At 46.2% G+C, this 20,499-nt stretch overlaps 1 protein-coding gene across 3 annotated transcripts in view; it reads left to right on the top strand.

Moving 5' to 3' along the window:
- Positions 1-20,499, top strand: part of ALG9 (ALG9 alpha-1,2-mannosyltransferase) — a 100,706-nt gene that overhangs the window by 36,246 nt on the left and 43,961 nt on the right. For all 3 annotated transcript variants that reach the window (XR_003852176.1, XM_029573148.1, XM_029573147.1), the window contains exons 11-13: positions 3,441-3,570; positions 4,755-4,902; positions 16,037-16,166. Coding sequence is in view for 2 of the 3 variants with exons in the window: in XM_029573148.1 (XP_029429008.1) it covers positions 3,441-3,570; positions 4,755-4,902; positions 16,037-16,166 (408 nt within the window). In the remaining variant the exon portion in view is untranslated. The remainder of the gene's footprint in view (positions 1-3,440; positions 3,571-4,754; positions 4,903-16,036; positions 16,167-20,499) is intronic.

The following is a 20,499-nucleotide window of genomic DNA, read 5'->3' on the forward strand; positions in this document are numbered from 1 at the left end:
ATGACTTTATTATTTATTTGGCATCTGTGGGGACGCCCTTAACCAGGTCATCTCCCATACCCCTGATAACTTTTCCCTTGTGAGTTCCATCTCCCGATTGTCCAGGCCCACTTGCCTGTACTGTCTGCCTGCTGTGCACGGTGTTTGCTGTCAGGTCGAGACTCCTCTATTGTCAGCCAAGGGGACGACCAGACAAGCCGCAGGAATAGCTTCCAGTGCATCCTAACGTTGGGTACGGGAGAGTTTCCGTCTGCTGAAACGAAAAAAAAAAAAAAATCCCCATTCGTTTCAGCTCATGAGTGCCAATCCCAGCCTCTTCCACTCCGAAAGCAACACGGAAGACATTCTGTTCTGCTGTGCCCTGGAATTTGCTGTAAATTACCCTGTACGGTTTTAAACATGTAACTGTCAAGCCCTGGCGTTTGTCTGCGTCACTCACTGTCAGGATCTGTGCAATTTACATGGTAATTGTGGGCAATGAGGCAGAGCCAAATGACTTCCACGCGCCTGGATTCCCAGCTGAAATGAGCCTCTTGTTCTCCAATTAAAAACAGAGAAGGTAATTTGTTTTCAAGCCAACAGGTGTGGGACTGGAACCTCTTGGGGGGGGGGGGGGGAGGCATGTGACTTGCCGCCTCCCTGGCGCTGCTGGTTGTTGCCGCGTGCTCCTTCAGGGAGGCTTCCAGGGGACGTTTGTGCTGTTACCAGCCTGAGAGCATGAGCCAGCCAGAGACAGGGCAGTGTTCTGCTGAAGTAGTGTAGCAAGGGATGTGCTACTAAATAATAATTAAGGTTTGTAAATCTCCCCTACCCTCCTGCCCCGCCAGGGATTTGTGCTCATACAATATGCTCAGCAGCGTTGGCAAGTGGTCTTTTTTTTTTTACTTTCTTTGCAAACGGCACCTTCGTCTTTTTCAAGCACGCAGTCTCTGGGGCTTCTGCTTCTCATTAGCCATAACCTTACACTCTCCTTCCTTCTCAAGAAACCACAGCGGCAGAGCCGCTATCCGGACAGCCTGGGCACAGTGTCCCTTCTCAAGCCGGACTCATCGCTGCCAGCTTGGATAGGACTTCCTAATTACATGCAGTTACATCAACGCTTCTTGATCCTGGTTTTGCGTTGGCATTTGTTGACTTCAAGGCTGGAAGCCGTGTTCAAATGCGCCAGTCATTCGAACAAAGAGGTCCTCTCTCATCCCTGTCGGCAGCGGGGACGTCGTTCCGTTCCCCTGAGCACAGCAGTCTCCGTTCTATTCCTGTTCTTTATGGGCCACGTGACCTTGAAAGCAGAAGTACATGCTTTTTAGCCCGGTTTGATATGAGATTATTCCTTTAATAGATTGTTTTTTGATGAAGAACTATTTTTTTTTTTCCCCGTATTTTTGTTTTCTTCTACCTAGGAATGGCAATTTTTAAAACCCTCCCTAGGTAGAAGAAAACTCATTTTACCCACGAGAATGAGCTCTTTGTGTGCCGGTAAAAGTACAGGCGGCGTTCCACCGCCAGCGAACTCGTTGCCCGCGTGCTAGCCAGAGGCAATGCGGGGCGAGGGGAGAAAAACCTCTACGCCTGGTGTGGCGCGGGGAAAAAAAGCGGGCGCAGAGCTGCTGGGCTGCTTTGTCCTTGGTCCATTGTCACAGTAAAAGCACGTGGGCGCTTTTACTTTTGGGAAAGTTGGTGCAAACATCACAGTTTAAAAAAAAAAGTAGCTGTGGACGTGGCAGCTGCACAGGTAGCACGCAAATGGCCCCCACGGAGGGCAGTTTTCAAAGCTGGGTAAATTGGCCGGTCCGAACGTTGTCCTCCTCTGCCCGGTTAAAAGTACGGGGAGTTGGAAGGAGGGGGAGAAGGGAAACGACGTACATGCGTGGAATCTCCTATAGCACGTGGCACTGTGCCCCCTCCTTCTCCTCCTGCTGCGTGCACTTAATGCAGGCCGAGTTGCAAAGGGAAGCCAGTTGGATAGTTTCTCTTTAAGAAGGACCCACAGGTGGGTGGCAGTAAAAGAACCCATGGGCTATGGGGGCTCCTTGAAAATCCCCCCCCCCAATGAATTATTTTCTTGCCTAGCAAGGGGGCCGTAAGTGACGAAGCAAAGTACTGGTATTTGCGGCAGCAGCCGCTGGCAAGCTGTGTGTGTAGCGTGAAGGGTTTGGTAGACCACGGTGCTTAAATATAGCAGCAGGCAATTGTCACTTGCAGTCTCCTGAGTTCTGTAATGCTGCTTCGGTTTTCTTCTCGCTGCAAAATCCTTGGGTGGAATGGCTACCATGGTTTGTTTTTTTTTGGGCTTTTCAGATGCGGGCGGGGGCGTTAATAATAATTCTTACATTTATATTCTAGCTTTTGTGTCACTTCAGAGCAGCTTACATTTATTTTTTATTATTAAAAATGTTGTAGTCTTCCGCTTCCAAAGGATTCTGTTCAGTGCAGACAACAACTTTACATGCATAAAACAATTACAATAATACAGTAAAACAGCAATTAAAATAATCCATATCCATAAACCTCCTTAAATAATACAGCCTTAATCTGTCCTCTGAAATCAGGTTCTGTAGGTGTTTTCAGATTTCGGTTAATCCGGAGCAGGATTTTGTTTGTTGGAGTTAAATAACAGTGCCGGCCCTATAACTCGATGGCAGGATTCCCAAGCCCGGCTTCTGCTCCTTGGGTGAAGACCTTCAGTCCTCTTGTTTTCAGCTGCGGAAAATGTTTGTTTTACTTAGAAGGAAGGATGATTCGGGCAGCAGATTCTCCCTACTTCCAACTGAGCTTGGCAGAGCCTCGCGCTCCGGCTGTTGCAGATTAAGTCTCTCACTGCCACCACCCTAAATATGCTTTCACAAATATAAAACTGAATAGCGTTTTAATTCGGGTTTGGGATAATTTTCTTTTTTTTTTTTGTACTCAGCAGTTTCAACCTTTTGGGCTTCCAGCTCAAACGGAGATGGCCTCTGTTGGCCTCCAGCACTGTGAGCCTTCATTTGCAGTGATCTGAGGATTTTCCTCCTTGTTTATAATCCCCACAGCTCAATTTAGTCCTCAGCTGGGGAACCATGCACCTGGCCTGCAGTCATGGGCTGAAAAGCCAGCAACTAGATGACACTATTGCATGATGATTGGTTCTTCCTCCCATCCCCCAGAGGCCATGAGTTCTGCCTCTGCAGGATCCCCAGCCCCCATCAGCCTGGGAAGGGGAAAAACTGACTCGGGAACTGAACCCAAGTTTTCCTTAGGACCAGCTAGTTTGAATATTTTATTTTCAAATTGATTTAATCGTATTTGCCCTTTGCATTTGAGTTAGACCTTGGTTACTGAAATCAGAATAAAATCTGATACCACCAGGCAGAGAAAAGTGAGGTGAAGAGAGTCAGGTAAAGACAGTAAACATTCTGTCACTTATGAATTGAAATCAATTTAAGCATTTTGATTTTGCACAGAAATGCTACCACTTCCTGTTCCAGCGGTACCGCCTCGAGCATTACACAGTCTCGTCCAACTGGCTGGCTTTGGGCACAGTGGCACTTTTTGGTCTTCTCTCACTCTCCCGCTCCATCGCGTTGTTCAGAGGTTGGTGTTTTTCTCATTTCAGGGATTTTGTTTGTGTCTGTTAACGACTGTCCGTGCCGCCGCCTGCTCACCTTGATGACCTCTGACCTTTTGAGATCTCAGTCGCTGGAGCAGGCTTAGCATTAGCCAGTACTTGGAAAGGCCTCAGTCAAAGACCAGGGAAGGCTGCAGGAAGCAGGACTAGTGGCTCAGCGGCTGCCCTGTTACCAGAGGATGTCAGAGGCACCTTGAGTAAACACATCCTGAGCTTTAGGGCCGTTTTCATGCTGCATTAACTAAGCAGGTTGGGAAACCAAGGCGGAAGCTGCAGGGCAGAGGCAGCACAAAGGTCTTGCTTTTCCACAGTGGAGAGAGGCCCTGTAAATTCCTGGTCCCCCACTTTGGCCCTAATAAGCCACCAGCGGGTCTGGATTTGGTGGCATCCAAACCATAATGAGTCTTTATGAGGTATGTTTGCATACCTTTGATCTGTGAACCAGTTTAATTTGCAGGGTTTGGTCATCGTGAAAACTAGACCGGTTGGTGGTTCAGAAGAAATGGGGATATGAGCCACTCTGGAACAGCACTGGGTAAAGATAATTGGTTACTAATTTTTTAGTTGGAAACCTTGTATGAGTACACAGTTCTTATTGCTGGCCTTCTGATAAAGGGCATGGAATGGCTTCCCTATGAGAAAAGGCTAAAGAGGATAGGGCTGCTCAGCTTGGAGACAAGAAGGCTGAGGGGGGATATGATGGAGGTCTACAAAATCATGAAAGGACTTGAACGGGTAAATGTGAAATGGTTATTTTACTTTTTTGGATAATAGAAGGACTAGGGGGTATTCCATGAATTTAGCAAGTAGCACATTTAAAACAAATCGGAGAGAATTATTTTTCACTTAATGCACAATTAAGCTCTGGAATTCATTGCCAGAGGATGTGGTTAAGGCAGTTAGTGTAGCTGGATTTAAAAGAAAGGTTTGGATAAGTTCCTGGAGGAGAAGTCCATAAACTGCAGTTAATCAATAGGGAATAACCTCTGCTTGTTGCTGCATTTAGTAGCAAGGGATTTATTTAATGTTTGGGTATTTTCTAGGTACTTGTGACTTGGATTGGCCACTGTTGAAGACAAGGATACTGGGTTTGATGGACCCTTGGTCTGACCCAGTATGGTATATCGTATGTTCTTTTTTTATTTTTTAGGGTACCATGGACCTCTAGACCTTTACCCGGAGTTTCACCGCATTGCTGTTGATCCTTCCATACACACGGTGCCAGAGGGGAGAGCAGTGAATGTCTGCGTGGGGAAGGAATGGTACAGGTTTCCCAGTAGCTTTCTTCTGCCAGACAAGTAAGTTGTTCATTGGTCATCAGAACTTTATATTAAACTCTGACAGAAGCAACACTTTGGTATGCCTCGTTGGTAGGATCAGGTTAAAAAGCCGCCAACTTTAGTCTTTATTAATCCTGGGAAGAAGACTTAAGACTCCCCAGAGTGCTCAGGATGGTATCAACTGAAGCGGCAAGTTAACAGGCATTCAGTTCAGTGGTAGAGACTGAGAGCCTTTTTCCCCCCCCACTGTGTTCTTAATAAATCAGCATCAAATCAGAAGTGTTATCACAAGCCGTTAAGGTGTAACAGTCTGCCATGTTTGCTCTTCAGCAGTTTTATAAGCCCTTCACATCAGTCCAGAATCTTACATTTTTTTAATGCACTAAGACATGCCAGATCTTAAGGCTAACGGGGGTGGGGAGCCCTTATTCATGTTCGTGGATTGCTAATCCTGCTGAATTGTGGAGTGTTAGAAAGTTACATGGAGGAGGAGACAAAAGAAAAACCATAAAATGGCCTTCTACCACAACAATCCAAACTTAACCTTTGCTGAAAAGCAATACCTCTGTTTCCATTTTCTGTTGCTTTGCATCATCTTTCTATATATTTTGCTACAAAGAAATGAATGTATACTTAGGGGGTAACAATATTATTCAGAAGTTTCTACAAAACTTGTTACAGTATAGACCCCGTGTTCTGCATAAGGAACCGTGATGGCAGAAAAAGACCCATGTAGCCTAATCCGGCCTGAGCATCCACACCAACTGCTCAGCTTTACAGTCCCTATAACTCCCTCACAGATCCTCTGTGCTTAGTCCCTGCTCTCTTCAATTCAGGTACTGTCCTTGTCTCTATCACCTCCAGTGGGAGGCTCTTCTAGTCCTCCATCATCCTTTTCTTAAAGAAGTATGTCCTTAATTACTCCTCCGTCTACCCCCTTCCACCCTCAGGCCATGGCTCCTTGTTGCAGTCTCCTTTCCTTTGAGAGAACCCACCTCCTATGTGTTAATACCTATGATGTATCTAAATGTCTCTTATCCTATCTCCCCCATCTTGCCTTTCCTCTAAGGTATACATATTTAAATCAGCCCCTATATGCTTTTGGTGGAAAAAGTAATGGAGTCACTGTTGAAAGAGAGAACAGTGAACTATCTACAGTCGGGAGAATTGCTGGACCAGAGGCAGCATGGATTCACCAGGGGAAGATCCTGTCAGACAAATCTGATTGACTTTTTTGACTGGGTAACCAAGGAATTGGATCAAGGAAGAGCGCTCAATGTCATCTACTTGGATTTCAGCAAAGCTTTTGATATGGTCCCGCACAGGAAACTGGTGAATAAAATGAGAAGCTTAGGAGAGAGTGCTGAGGTGGTGACCTGGATTGCAAACTGGTTGACGGACAGAAGACAATGTGTGATGGTAAATGGAGCTCTCTCTGAAGAGAGGGAGGTTTTAAGTGGTGTACCACAAGGATCGGTGGGACCGGTCCTGTTCAATATATTTGTGAGCGACATTGCGGACGGGATAGAAGGTAAGGTTTGTCTTTTTGCGGATGACACTAAGATCTGCAACAGAGTGGACACGCCGGAAGGAGTGGAGAGAATGAGACGGGATTTAAGGAAGCTGGAAGAGTGGTCGAAGATATGGCAGCTGAGATTCAATGCCAAGAAGTGCAGAGTCATGCATATGGGGAGTGGAAATCCGAATGAACTGTATTCGATGGGGGGAGAAGGGCTGATGTGCACGGAGCAGGAGAGAGACCTTGGGGTGATAGTGTTTAACGATATGAAGTCTGCGAAACAATGCGACAAGGCGATAGCAAAAGCCAGAAGAATGCTGGGCTGCATAGAGAGAGGAATATCGAGTAAGAAAAGGGAAGTGATTATCCCCTTGTACAGGTCCTTGGTGAGGCCTCACCTGGATGTTCACTTGGATGCAGATCCGGTGCTGCTCTCTACATTGGTGGTGGGGTGGAGGGGAATTAGGGCTGGAGGGTACTGGAAGCCAATAGTAACAGGTGGGAGAGAAAAAAAAGGGGAAAAAAATGGATAAAGTGCGTAGCTTGCTGGGCAGACTAGATGGGCCGTTTGGTCTTCTTCTGCCATCATTTCTATGTTTACAGTGAAGCTCACGGACCATTTAAGTGGCCACCCTCTGAGGCAACTCCATCCTGTTTATATTCCTCTCCAGAGCTATGCACAGTAAGCCAAATGAGGCGTCACCAGAGACTTGTATAATGGCAATATCTCCTCCCTTTTCCTGTTGATTTTTCCTCTTTGTGGCATTTGCCGTTGCCTTAGCCACCTGTTTGACCACCTTGGGATCAACAGTCCACCCCAACATCTGGGGTCAGAACTGAAGATGAAGGGACACTTTATCATCCCAATCTCCCAGCCCTCAACCTAATGGCTTGGATGTGGAATGCTTGGTAATTGCTGATCTTGATTTACTCAAGGAAATTGTAAACTTTCATTTAATCTAGAAAGCCATCTACTAGAAGAAATGATGCCTTCAAATGTAAAAGATATGCCTCATGGTGCCAAGGGAGCACTTTGGACCCGTTTTCTTGCACACCCAGGAATTTGCTAATGTATTTGCTCCTCTTCTCTCAGTACAAAAAACCGCTAGTTCCATGGGACTTGAATGTCGCCCTTTCTCAACTGATGAAGCCTCCATTTGAGCCACTAGAGTCTGCTTCACTTGAGGTGGAAAATAGTATCCCTCACCGCAGTCGCCTCCAAGCTCTCGTATATTATCCACCATACATGCAATTCTTTCACAAGTACTCGCCCAAGTTTCCACCAAAAGTTGTCTCAGCTTTCCATATCACTCAGTCCGTTGTATTACCTACCTTCTTTCTGACTTCTCATGAGTATGGAGGAGAGAAAACCCCTTCATACCTTGGACTACAAAAGAGCCTTGGCCTATTACAAGAAAGAAACTCAGCCACATCACCAAGCTTATCAACTGTTTGTGTCAAATGACCCTAACAAGTTAGGCATTGTAGCTGCCAAATGTACTTTATCTAACCTGGATAGCTGAGTACATTCAACACTGCTACATTTTAGCAGGATTGCAAGTCACAGGCTCTGTAAAGCTCATCTTCTTCTGTTGCTCATCTTCAAGAATTGCCTCTTGAGGACATCTGCAAAGCTGCAACTGGTCATCCGCTCACACCTTTACATCCTCGCAAGGACTGACAATAGATTCGGACAGACAGTTTAGTGTAACCCATTCTCGCAGTAGTGTGCTCTCTACAGAAGAGTCCAGGTTGCTTACTCAATAAATGCTCCGCTGCAACCCTCAGCTCATTACTCCCCATGTGTAATAGCTAATTCAGCCTGCTTATCAATGGTAAAAGCAAGTTTACTTACCATAAATGGTGTTTTCTGTAGATAGCAGGATGAATTTATTTTTATTTATTTATTTAATTTTATATACCGACAGCCGTTTGCACATCGTGCCGGTTTACAGATAACTTACAAACCAAAAAATATATAGGCAAAGCCTTTACAAGGAACAGTGTGTAACAAACAATAGTAACAGAGTAAATAACTTGATAACTAAGGGAGGGAGGGGTGGGGGTGATTGCGACAAAGGAGGGGGTAGGGGGGGGTGAGAACAGATACATGAGGAAAAAATATGTACAGGGAATCAATGGGGAAATGATATGTACATAGGCTATATACAAAATTTGTCTAAGCGCATGGCCAACAGTGAAAGAAGTGAGAAGATGTGTGCGGTTCTACTAGGTGGCAATTTATTATGTGCAGGAGGTTAAGTGTGGGGTTTGTAGTTCCTTCGAGAGGGTGGGTGGGGGTCCTGTAGTGGGGGTGTTGATATGAGAGGGAGGTTGGGTTTGAGTGCTAGTAGGTGATGGTGATGATTGGGGGTATGCTTGGAGGAAGAGCCAGGTTTTGAGTTTCTTTTTGAAGGTGAGTGTGGAGGTTTCGGTGCGTAGGTCAGGAGGCATGGAGTTCCACAGGGATGGGCCTGCGAGGGAAAGGGCCCTATTGGTGGTGGAGATGAGTCTTGTGGATTTTATGGAGGGGGGAATAAGGGTTCCACGAAGAGAGGAGCGGGTGGGTCTTGTGGAGATACGAGGTAGAAAAGGTGGGTTTAGCCAGTTGTAATGTTCGTTAATAATACTTTTGTGGATGAGGGTAAGGGTCTTGTATATAATTCGTGAGTGGATGGGAAGCCAATGGAGATTAATGAGGGTGGGAGTAATGTGATCTTTCTTATTGACATTGGTGAGGATGCGTGCAGTAGCGTTTTGAAGGAGTTGGAGAGGTCTGATGTGGGTAGCAGGGAGTCCAAGTAGGAGTGCGTTGCAATAATCAATTTTTGAAAAAATTAAGGATTGAAGTACTGTGCGGAAATCATGGAAGTAGAGGAGGGGTTTGAGTTTTTTAAGGGATTGTAGTTTGAAGTAGCAGCTGCTAAGGATAGATTTGATATATGGTTTGAAGGTTAGTTGGTTGTCAAGTATAACACCCAGGTTTCTTGTGTTAGAGAGAAAGTTAGGAGGCTGGAGAGTGGAGGGACAGGGTATGGGTGCATGTCTAGAGGAGATGAGGAGGAGTTCAGTTTTTTGCGGGTTAAGGGCAAGGTGCATGTCGGTGAGTAGTTGGTTTATGGAGGCGAGAATGGTGTTCCATGTATGGAGTGCAGTGAGTACAGTGTTTGTGAAGGGAATGAGGATTTGTACATCATCTGCGTAGATGAAGTGTGTAATAGCAAGGTTGGAGAGGAGGTTTGTGAGGGGGAGCATGTAAATGTTAAATAGGGTGGAAGAGAGGGAGGATCCTTGGGGGACGCCACAGTCGAGATTAACAGGGGGGGGATGTGAAGTTGTCGGTGAGGACTGTGTAGGTGCGGTTTTGGAGGAAGGACTTTATCCAGGAGAGGGCAGTACCTGAGATACCTATACTGGTGAGAGTGTTGATGAGGATGTTATGATTTACGGTATCGAAGGCGGCGGATATATCTAGCATGGCAATGAGATAGGAGTTTCCGGCATCCATTCCTTTGATGATGGTATCGGTAAGGGAGAGGAGTAGGGATTCCGTGCTGAGGTGTTTACGGAAACCATGTTGTGTTGGTGGGAGTATGTTGGATTGTTCTAGGTGGTCAGAGAGGCGGGAGTTTACTAGTTTCTCAATGATTTTGGAGAGGAAAGGGAGATTGGAGATAGGACGGAGGTTGGATAGGTTGGAAGGGTCAAGGGAGGGTTTTTTTAGGATGGGTTTGACCACGGCTTGTTTCAGGGAGTTAGGTACCTGACCGTGTTCTAGGGAGCAGTTCACGATTTTGGAGAGTGAAGTGGCTATTGTTTTAGGAATAGCGAGTAGTAGTTTAGTAGGGATGGTTTCTGAGGGGTGGGAAGAGGGTCTCATCTTTTTTAAGATGTTTTCTATTTCTAGTGTTGAGGAGGGTTCAAAGGAAGAGAGGATGTTGGGTGTGTAAGGGTGGGGGGGGTTATACTATTTGTGTTGGGGGAATTTTTGGTATTAGGGGTAAACTTGGCGGTGATGTTAGATATTTTGTTCTTAAAGAAGAGGGCAATTTCATTGCATCGGGTCTGTGTGGAGGGGACTTGGGGTGTAGACACGTTGGATTTGGTAAGATTTGAGACTAGGGAAAAAAGTGCCTTTGGATTGAATTGGAGGTGGTGAATTTTCTTGGCATAGTATTCCTTTTTTGTTGTTTGAATGGCGTTTCTATATGCATGCATGAGTTGGTAATAGATGGTTTTTGTGGCAGTAGTGGGATGTTTGCGCCAGTGTCTTTCTGCTGTTCTAAGTTGGATTTTTTGGGTTTTGAGTGTCTGGGTATACCAGGGTTTTTTAGATAATTTAGATTGGGTGATTGTTTTTTGAATGATTGGGCATAAGTTGTTAGCGATTTTCTGGGTAGTTTCTGTCCAGGAGGATATGGCACTATCTGCTGTCTCTAGGTCAATGTGATTTGGGATGTTGGAGCAAGCCGTAGCAAGCGTCTCTATAGGGCAGGTTTTACGAAATTGGAAGGATTTAGGCTGGGGAGGAGAGGAGGTGGAAGGGGTTGGTAGAGAGAGAGTTGTGTTAATGATGGAATGGTCAGACCAGGGAACAGGCAGGCATGTGGGGGAGTGGATGACGTTGATGAGTGAGTTGGTGAAAATGAGGTCAAGGGTATGACCGGCTTTGTGGGTTGGGGAGTGGATAAGTTGGGTAAGGCCCATTGCGTCTAAGGATGAGATGAAGGCTTCGCATGTAGGGGATTGTGGGGTGGAGTCGACATGCAGGTTAAAGTCGCCAAGGAGTATCGTGGGGATGTCGGGAGAGAGGGAGATGGTGAGGAGTTCGATGAGGGGGGAGGGGTCTTTTTCTAGTAGACCAGGAGGGGTATATATAAGGCAGATTTGTAGAGATTGTGATTTGAAGAAGCCTACTTCGTATTGGTTGGGAATATTGCAGGTTTGTGAGGTGAGCTTGAATTCTTTTTTGGCTATGAGGAGTAGGCCCCCTCCTCTTCTTTTTTCGGGGGATGGAGAAAATGTCATAGGTGTCAGAAGGTAATTGGTTAATGAGGGGGGTGTCGCAGGGTTTGAACCAGGTTTCAGTTACTGCAAAGATTTCTGGTTTGGAATCAGTTAGAATATCATGGAGGAGGTGTGTTTTTTGTTTTAGGGATTGGGCATTAATGAGTAGAAGGGAAATGAGGGAGATGGTGAGGGCTTGGGAGGTGGGAGATATGGGGATGGAGGTCAGACGCCTTTTTTGAGTGTTGTGGTGGCTGTAGGTGGGGAGGGATAATTTTGGTGGCTGTAGGGTGGGAGGGCTAGTTTTGAGGGGTGTCCGAGTGGGTAAATGGGGGTAAATAGGGTGTCCGAATGGGTAAATGGGGGGGCAGAGGTAAGCGTGTGGGGGCATTATTGGGTGGAAGGCTAGTAGAGGTGTATTGGAGAGGAGGATAACTTGTGAAATGCAGGCACCGTAATGCAATTAAACAGATAAAAGCAATTGTAGTAGGTTAATGCAGGTGTATACACTGTACTGTAAGAGAACAGATTAAAGCAGCTTAAACAAACTAGTGCACTTGGTCGGATTAGTGCAGTTAGAGTATATGAGAAGCAGTTGATAGGAGTAATGCAGGTGAGTAGATTACAGTAAAGGAACAAAACAACTGCAGTTGAACATGGTAGGCAGGCAATTAGATACGTTAAATTATGTTATGAAGTGCAGATACTGTAAGGTAAGTTGGCTGAGAGAAGTGAGGTGAAGGGGGCACACTTACGTTTGATACGCTTGAAGTGACGGAACACAGTATTGGAAAATTTATCATAGGGGGGCTGAACTTTGTGAGCGGTCCATGGCCTGTCCTTAGTGGGAGTGTTCTCTTGGTGCGAATTCTTGTCCCCAAATGACAGGCGGCAAATTATGGCAGGGTGTTCTTGGCCTTAGTCAACTTGCTGGATGCAGTTTAGGAGGTATAGTGGGGTGCTGCTCGGGGCGAACCAAAGGGGCGAAACAAAGGGGCAGGCCCCTTTGTCGCGCTCCTTCGGCGCGAGACGCCGGGATGAGCGAGGCTTTTTAAGTTCGTGGGGCGCCGGTGGGTGACGTCAGTCGCGGCGCCTGGAGGCCGATTGGAAGCTGCGCCTGGGATCGAGGCAGTGGAGGACGGCCGGAGGGAGCGAAGGACCCAGGGACCTGCCTCGTGGTCGGCGGGGGAGCCCGTGTGGGGTAAGTGCAGAATCAAAAGGCCTTACCCCGACGGGCTTGAGCGCCGACCGCGCAGGCCTTGTCTGCTGCTGCTGCTGCCCCGAAGCCGCCGGTGCTGAAGAGGACGTCGCCGGGAGGAGCGAGGCTTTTTAAGTTCTTGGTGCGCCGGTGGGTGACGTCAGTCGCGGCGCCTGGAGGCCGATTGGAAGCTGCGCCTGGGATCGAGGCGGTGGAGGACGGCCGGAGGGAGCGAAGGACCCAGGGACCTGCCTCGTGGTCGGCGGGGGAGCCCGTGTGGGGTAAGTGCAGAATCAAAAGGCCTTACCCCGATGGGCTTGAGCGCCGACCGCGCAGGCCTTGTCTGCTGCTGCTGCTGCCCCGAAGCCGCCGGTGCTGAAGAGGACGTCGCCGGGAGGAGCGAGGCTTTTTAAGTTCGTGGGGCGCCGGTGGGTGACGTCAGTCGCGGCGCCTGGAGGCCGATTGGAAGCTGCGCCTGGGATCGAGGCGGTGGAGGACGGCCGGAGGGAGCGAAGGACCCAGGGACCTGCCTCGTGGTCGGCGGGGGAGCCCGTGTGGGGTAAGTGCAGAATCAAAAGGCCTTACCCCGACGGGCTTGAGCGCCGACCGCGCAGGCCTTGTCTGCTGCTGCTGCTGCCCCGAAGCCGCCGGTGCTGAAGAGGCATGGAGAACCTGCCCACATCCCTGGAGAGTTAGCTAGAATTAGCTCTTATATGTTCTGAGGAGGGTCATGAGGCAATATCTATGCAGGAACTCCTGCACATGCTCAGTAGAACACAAAGCTCCACTAGCTAGGAGAGGCGAGTCAGTTTGATCCTGCTGGATGACGTCACCCACATGTAAATGAATAATTCATCCTGGTATCTATGGAAAACATTTATGATAAGCAAAGTGTGTTACCTTTTTATATCTAACTTTCCAGTGCTTTTGCTCATCTGTATTTTCCTCATTAGATTTTGTTTTCCATTTTTTTGAAAGATGCCGTTTGCACTTAATTGCTTCTTTCACCTCACTGTTAAACCGTGCTGACAGTTGTTTGGCTTTCCTTTTTAATGCATGGAATACATTTTGTCTGGGCCTTAAAGATAGTAACTGTAAACAATGTCCATGTCTCTGGCAAGTTTTTCACCTGGTGAATTGCTCCTTTTAGTTCATTCTAACAGATTTCCTCATGTTACCATAGTCTCCCTTTTTATAGTTAAATGCTACTGCAGCAATTTTTCTGGTATTCGCCCTCCAGTGATTATGTCAGATTTAATTACATTGTGATCTCTGTTGCTAAGCAGATCCACCACCTTTATCTCTTGCACAAGATCCTGTGTTCCACTGAGAACCAGATCTAATGTGTTTCCCTCACCAGTTGGTTTCATGGCCAACTAGTGCATGAAGCAGTTAATGATGACGTGATGCTGTGCGAGTGATTTTAGGCTTTAGAAGGCAGCTGGAGGACGGAACAGTCTGGACCCCAGTTTTACTTCACGGAAAATGCTTTATTCACAGTGAAGCAGAACAACAACAGAAAGCAGCCTGCTTACCGCACCAGCATAAATCAAGACTTCCAACAGTCAGTCTCTTCCATTTCAGGGCCTTCCTATTCCCTCCTTGGCCTGCTCTCTTAATCCCCTGCTCAGGAAAATGCCCTCATGTGCAATTCCAGCTCCTGCCCAGCTATTAACACCAGTGCCTGCTGAAGACGTCTCCTGAGAGTTCTGGACCCAGGGTAAACAGGCCCTCTGCATCAGACTTCCACAGATCACCGCTCGCAGGCTCAGCGCCGTGACTTCAAACATCCTAAAAACCCCCCCCCCAAAAAACAACCCAGTGGCAAATCCATGCAGGTACTTTTTTTCCTGTAAGCAGTTTTCAAAGGGAAAACCTTTCTGGTACTTTTCCCTTTTGAGAACCCTAACTGCAGACGTGGCAGCTGTGCGGGCAATGCTGATAATTGCCCCATAAGTATTTACCTGCTGCTCCTAATTCTGCAGCTCAGTGCTAATGCCCTCCATACGCCATCAACGTAAAACTACTTTGCTGCATTGGATAATTTATGTTGGCACTGTAATTTTTGGAGCTTGCTTTTCCCCTTTGAGGCTGGTTTCATTTGCTCTTCTCCATTTCTAGTTTGCCCGTTCTAATAATCAGGCCAATTCAGTACGGTGTGCTCAGGCTGAGCGCACCCTAACCTCCCGTTTGGACACGTGTTTTCCACGCGCTATTATTAGCCCTTATGCAGTAAGTGGTAATAGCGCGTGGAAAACGCGCATCCAACCCCCCCGAAACTAATAGCGCGCTCAACATGCAAATGCATGTTGATGAGCCTATTAGTTAGTCCCGCGCGATACAGAAAGTAAAATGTGCAGCCAAGCCGTACATTTTACTCTCAGAAATTAACGCCTGCCCAAAGGCAGGAGTTAATTTTAGCCGGCACCGGGAAAGTGTACAGAAAAGCAGAAAAAAATGCTTTTCTGTACACCCTCCAACTTAATATCATAGCGATATTAAGTCGGAGGCCCCCCCCCCCCCCCCAAAAAAAAAAAAATCTGCCTGCGGCTGCAGGTTAAAAGATAGGCACTCAATTTTTCCCATGTCCATTTTCTGAACCCGTGGCTGTCAGCGGGTTCGACAATTGACGCCAGTAAAATTAAGCATCGGCTGTCAAACCCGCTGACAGCTGCCGCTTCTGCTAATAAGGAGGCGCTAGGGACGAGCCAATGTCCCTAGCGCCTCCTTCTTACTGCAGGCCCTCATTTCATGCAGAATCGCGCGCCCAGGAGAAAAATTGAGTGTCTGTTTTCCAACCTGCGGCCGCAGGCAGATTTTTTTTTTTTTAAAGATTTTTTTATTTTTGGGGGGGGGGGGGCCTCCGACTTAATAGGAGAATGCCCCTGGGTCCCGCCTTCCTTCTCATTTGAAGGGGCAGTGAAGCTTTTATCTCCGCTCTACTGATCACCAGCCTGCTGGATTTACTCATTACCTCTAACTTAGCATCATTTTAAAAAAGGTCTTAAAGATTTGGCTTGTTTGCCAAGGTTTTCCAGCTGGAGCTTTGGGGTTATTGCTGGTTGTCTACATCAGACACATTTTTATGGAACTGTGATAAATTGCTGATGTATAAAATAATGTATTTTATTGTATTTACATATCTTTTTATATTGTGAGACACAAAGATGGTGATGAATTTAAATTACTGCCTCATCAAATTGTAGATTTTTGTTTTGGTTAGAAGAGTCTCAGTTGTAGTTTTTATTGAAATTCATATTTGAGATATTCAGTGTTTTGAAATGCCCAGCCAGTATTGCACAAGTCCATGGCAATACAATTGAGGCCCAGTGTGTTGCAAACTGATAGAGTGGTCGAACAGCATCACAGAAACAGGCAGCCTATGGGAGGAGCCTCCGTTTTAAAACCTCGTTCATCTGCCTTTGCAGGTGGCACCTCCAGTTCATTCAGTCAGAGTTCAGAGGTCAGCTGCCAAAGCCTTTTGCCAAGGGACCAATGGCGACACGAATAACTCCCGCGAACATGAATGACCAAAACAGAGAGGAGCCATCCAGATACGTAAGTGCAACCCCCTCCGACGGTTCTTTAATTTGCTTGGCCCTTTGGCAGCCGCACAGAAATAACTCTCTCTTAGTTCTTGGAAAAGCTGAACAAGCAAAGGTAGTGAAAGCTACTCTGAAAAATCCATGTGTTTCCCACTGATCGTTATATCAGTATAGTCTGTCACAGTCCCGTTCTAATTTGGCTATATATCATCAAATGATTGATTTATTGAAAAGATTGTTATACTGCGTTATCCGGTTTTGAGTTTACAAATCATGTCAAAGACTTAATCATAAAATCTATTATGTTACAAATTCCACGTTAATGTTCTGCCAGATACTATAAAAGACATCTTATCCTGGATACATCCATCTAAAACTTTACTATAAGCTTCTAGAAAAAATTCTTTAAATGCCTCCTTTAACAAATACATCTTCAAAGCCTACCTAAAGCTCTTAACATATGGTTCCTTCCGAAGAGCAATTGATAGTTGATTCGAGAGAACTGGCCCAGCCATAGCAAATACTGTCACGGGACTCTGTGTTGAGGGAACATCCAGGAGACTTTGATCCAGTGACCTCGGGTTTTCTCATTGGTCTTATAGATTTTAAGCATAGAACTAATGCAGTGAGTTGCGTCACTATTCAAGGCTTTATGAGCCAATGGTAAACACTTTAAACCTCTCTATTCAGTCAGCAACTAGTGTAATCCACACAGAATCGGAGTGATATGATTAGAGACCTGGGTGCATATTCTGGTTTTATTGGTCATAAACCAGAAATATTCTGTTTCAAATTTAAAAAAAAATGTGATTGAAACCAGTGGATTTCGTGCTGGGGATAACTATCTACTGCACATGGACTCAACAGGAAGTTACATAGAAATGACGGCAGAAGAAGACCAAACAGCCCATCCAGTCTGCCCAGTAAGCTTTGCACTTTTTATTTTTATTTTTTTTCTCATACTTCTGTTAGTCTTGGCTCTTAGTAACCTTTTGGTTCTATTTCCCTTCCACCCCCACCATTAATGTAGAGAGCAGTGTTAGAACTGCATCTAAGTGAATATCTAGCTTAATTAGTTAGGGGTTGTAACCGCTGCAATAAGCAAGTTACACCTATGCTTATTGTTTACCTAGACTATGTAATTCAGTCCGTGAATTATCGGTCTTTCTCCCCTGCCGTTGAAGCAGAGAGCTATGCTGGATATGCGTGATGTATCAGTCTTTCTCCCATGCCGTTGAAGCAGAGAGCTATGCTGGATATGCATTGAAAGTGAAGTACCAGGCTTATTTGGTTTGGGGTAATAACCGCCGTAACAAGCAAGCTACTCCCTGCTTTTTGTGAATGCAAATCTTTTTCCACATTTCCTCTTGCCGTTGAAGCTTAGAGCATTGTTGGAGTCGCATTAACCGTGTGTATGTTTATTGAATAAGGGTATTATCTCCAGGCAGTAGCCGTCATTCCCGCGAGCCACCCACTCTTCATTCACGACCTCTAGACTTTATGGATCCACAGTGTTTATCCCACGCCCCTTTGAAGTCCTTCACAGTTCTGGTCTTCACCACTTCCTCCGGAAGGGCATTCCAGGCATCCACCACCCTCTCCATGAAGAAATACTTCCTGACATTGGTTCTGAGTCTTCCTCCCTGGAGTTTCAAATCCTGACCCCTGGTTCTGCTGAATTTTTTCAGACTGAAAAGGTTTGTCGTTGTCTTTGGATCATTAAAACCTTTCAAGTATCTGAAAGTCTGTATCATATCACCTCTGCTTCTCCATTCCTCCAGGGAGTACATATTTAGATTCTTCAATCTCTCCTCATAAGTCATTCGATTAAGACCCTCCACCTTTTTGGTCGCCCTTCTCTGGACCGCCTCCATCTTGTCTCTGTCTCTTTGGAGATTCGGTCTCCAGAACTGAACACAGTACTCCATGTGAGGCCTCACCAAGGACCTGTACAAGGGGATAATCACTTCCCTTTTCTTACTCGATATTTCTCTCTCTATGCAGCCCAGCATTCTTCTGGCTTTAGCTATCGCCTTGTCACATTGTTTCACCGACTTCATATCATTAGACACTATCGCCCCTAGGTCTCTCTCCTGCTCCGTGCACATCAGCCCTTCTCCCCCCATCGAATACAGTTCATTCGGATTTCCACTCCCCATATGCAGGACTCTGCACTTCTTGGCACTGAATCTCAGCTCCCAAATCCTCGACCAGTCTTCCAGCTTCCTTAAATCTCGTCTCATTCTCTCCACTCCTTCCGGCGTGTCCACTCTGTTGCAGATCTTAGTGTCATCCGCAAAAAGACAAACCTTACCTTCTATCCCGTCCGCAATGTCGCTCACAAAGATATTGAACAGGACCGGTCCCAACACCGAAGTTGAATGAGTTTCCCCGAGGACAAGTACAGCAGCGTTTGGGATGCGTCTTATAGGTGATGGTCCATGGAGATGCCATTTGGGGGGTGGGTCAAAGAATTATTTGGGGATCCAGATTGCCTGCCAGTCAGGCTTTCCTTTTGCCTTTTCATGGATGATTACTGGGGAATTTCCTGAAGAAATGAACCCTCCCCCCCCCCCCCCCCCCCCAAAGCTTCTGGTCTCTGTTCAACTTCCGCCAAGAGAGATTTGGAAGCAGCATAAAGTAATCTCACGTTTTTTTTTCACTCAATCTCATCAAGGCAGCCTTTTTTCTTTTTGATTAGCCTGACCGGCTGACTCCAAACCTTTATCCCAGTCAGAACTGTAGCTGAGGTGCCAAGGTCTTCACGTGCATTTGTTTTGTTTCCCTCCCATCACCTCCTCTTCCTTTCTCCACCCCCACCCCTTCAACTCGCCTCCAGGTCTGTTGGCTGCCACGGCAACGCGGCGTGAGACCGAGGGGGCACTGAGAGCGGCCTCTGCCGGAACGGCACAGGTTGCACGCCTTGAATACAGCGCCACACGCGTATCCTATTCCCCTCTCCCCCCACCTTGGAATTAAATTTTAAGTCTCGCGTCTTAAGATTTTAGTTTTTGACTTTTTAATAATGCTATTCGCTTCCTTTGCCTTCCTGCTATATATTTTTTTTAAATGAAATTGTATGTTCTCTAGTGTTAATTTCTGAGCTAAAATGAACGGTTTGCTCCCAAGTGTTTGTGCAGTATATTTCAGCAAGAGAGCCGTTTTATCCCGATGTGACACGAGTCATTTTATGTGAAGCTCCTGTATTTCTGTTTAGAGCCGGGACTGGGCGTCCATACTGCACAGAACGATACCTGCTGGGCACCGGCAGCGGCGTCATGTTGTTGTGTCACTCTCTGACCACCCTTCCTGCAGACAAGTCACCTCAGCCCATGCCATGTATAGTCGTGTTCAGAAAAGGCAAGATAGCACTAGGACACGACTGGGGCCTAGGAAACATAGAGTAACCAAAGCACTGAGGCTTGGGGAGGATGATGATTGAAGGTTTTCATCCAGGTGAACCCAGTATATGTTGGCCCACGTAAAATGGGCTTTTGAAATTTCCACCTCCGCAGGTGAGTAATAAATCCAAATAAATAAATAGATAACCTTCTGTCCCTTACCTCTTCAGCCACTTTTTTTTTTTTAAAAGAAAATCCAGTAGCCTCTTTTTACTCTGACCCATATTTACTTTCTAACAAAAAGGTTAAGTTGCCCTTACAATATCTCCTTTTAGTTTTACCCAGTGCTCTTCATATGAGCATAAGACTTGCCATAGTGGGTCAGACTGAGGATCCATCAAGCCCAGTATCCTGTTTCCAACAGTGGCCAAGCCAGGTCCCAAAGGGTCGATAGATTCCCAGCTGCCTTCCCAGGGATTAGCAATGGATTTCCGCAACTCCACTTTAACAATGGTTTATGGACTTCTATGTCCCCTAGCTTATTTCATCGACAAAACGGAATTCTTACACCTTGAACGTATAAACATACACCACATTCAACCAATACTCACAATTAAAAATAGCCAAGCCATTGAGCTAGCAACAAAAGTACGAAATCTAGGAGTTGTAATTGACCCTGAGCTAAACGTGAAACAATACATCTCATTGAAAATAAAAGAAGGATATGTGAAACTAATGATCCTGAGAAGACTAAAACCTCTACTAACACTAAACAATTTCCGCACAGTTCTGCAGGCAATGATATTCGCAAGCACAGATTACTGTAACTCCCTACTTTTAGGACTAACACAATCTATAATTCGGCCACTGCAAATATTACAAAACTCAGCTGCTAGAATTTTGACTGGCAAAAAAAAGAATGATCACATTATAGGAACGCTCGCCGAATTACACTGGCTTCCAATTGAACAAAGAATTCAATATAAGGCTTTATGCATAATTCAC

The sequence above is a fragment of the Rhinatrema bivittatum genome, chromosome 12 (assembly GCF_901001135.1).
Source record: "Rhinatrema bivittatum chromosome 12, aRhiBiv1.1, whole genome shotgun sequence".
Classification (NCBI taxonomy): Eukaryota; Metazoa; Chordata; class Amphibia; order Gymnophiona; family Rhinatrematidae; genus Rhinatrema; species Rhinatrema bivittatum.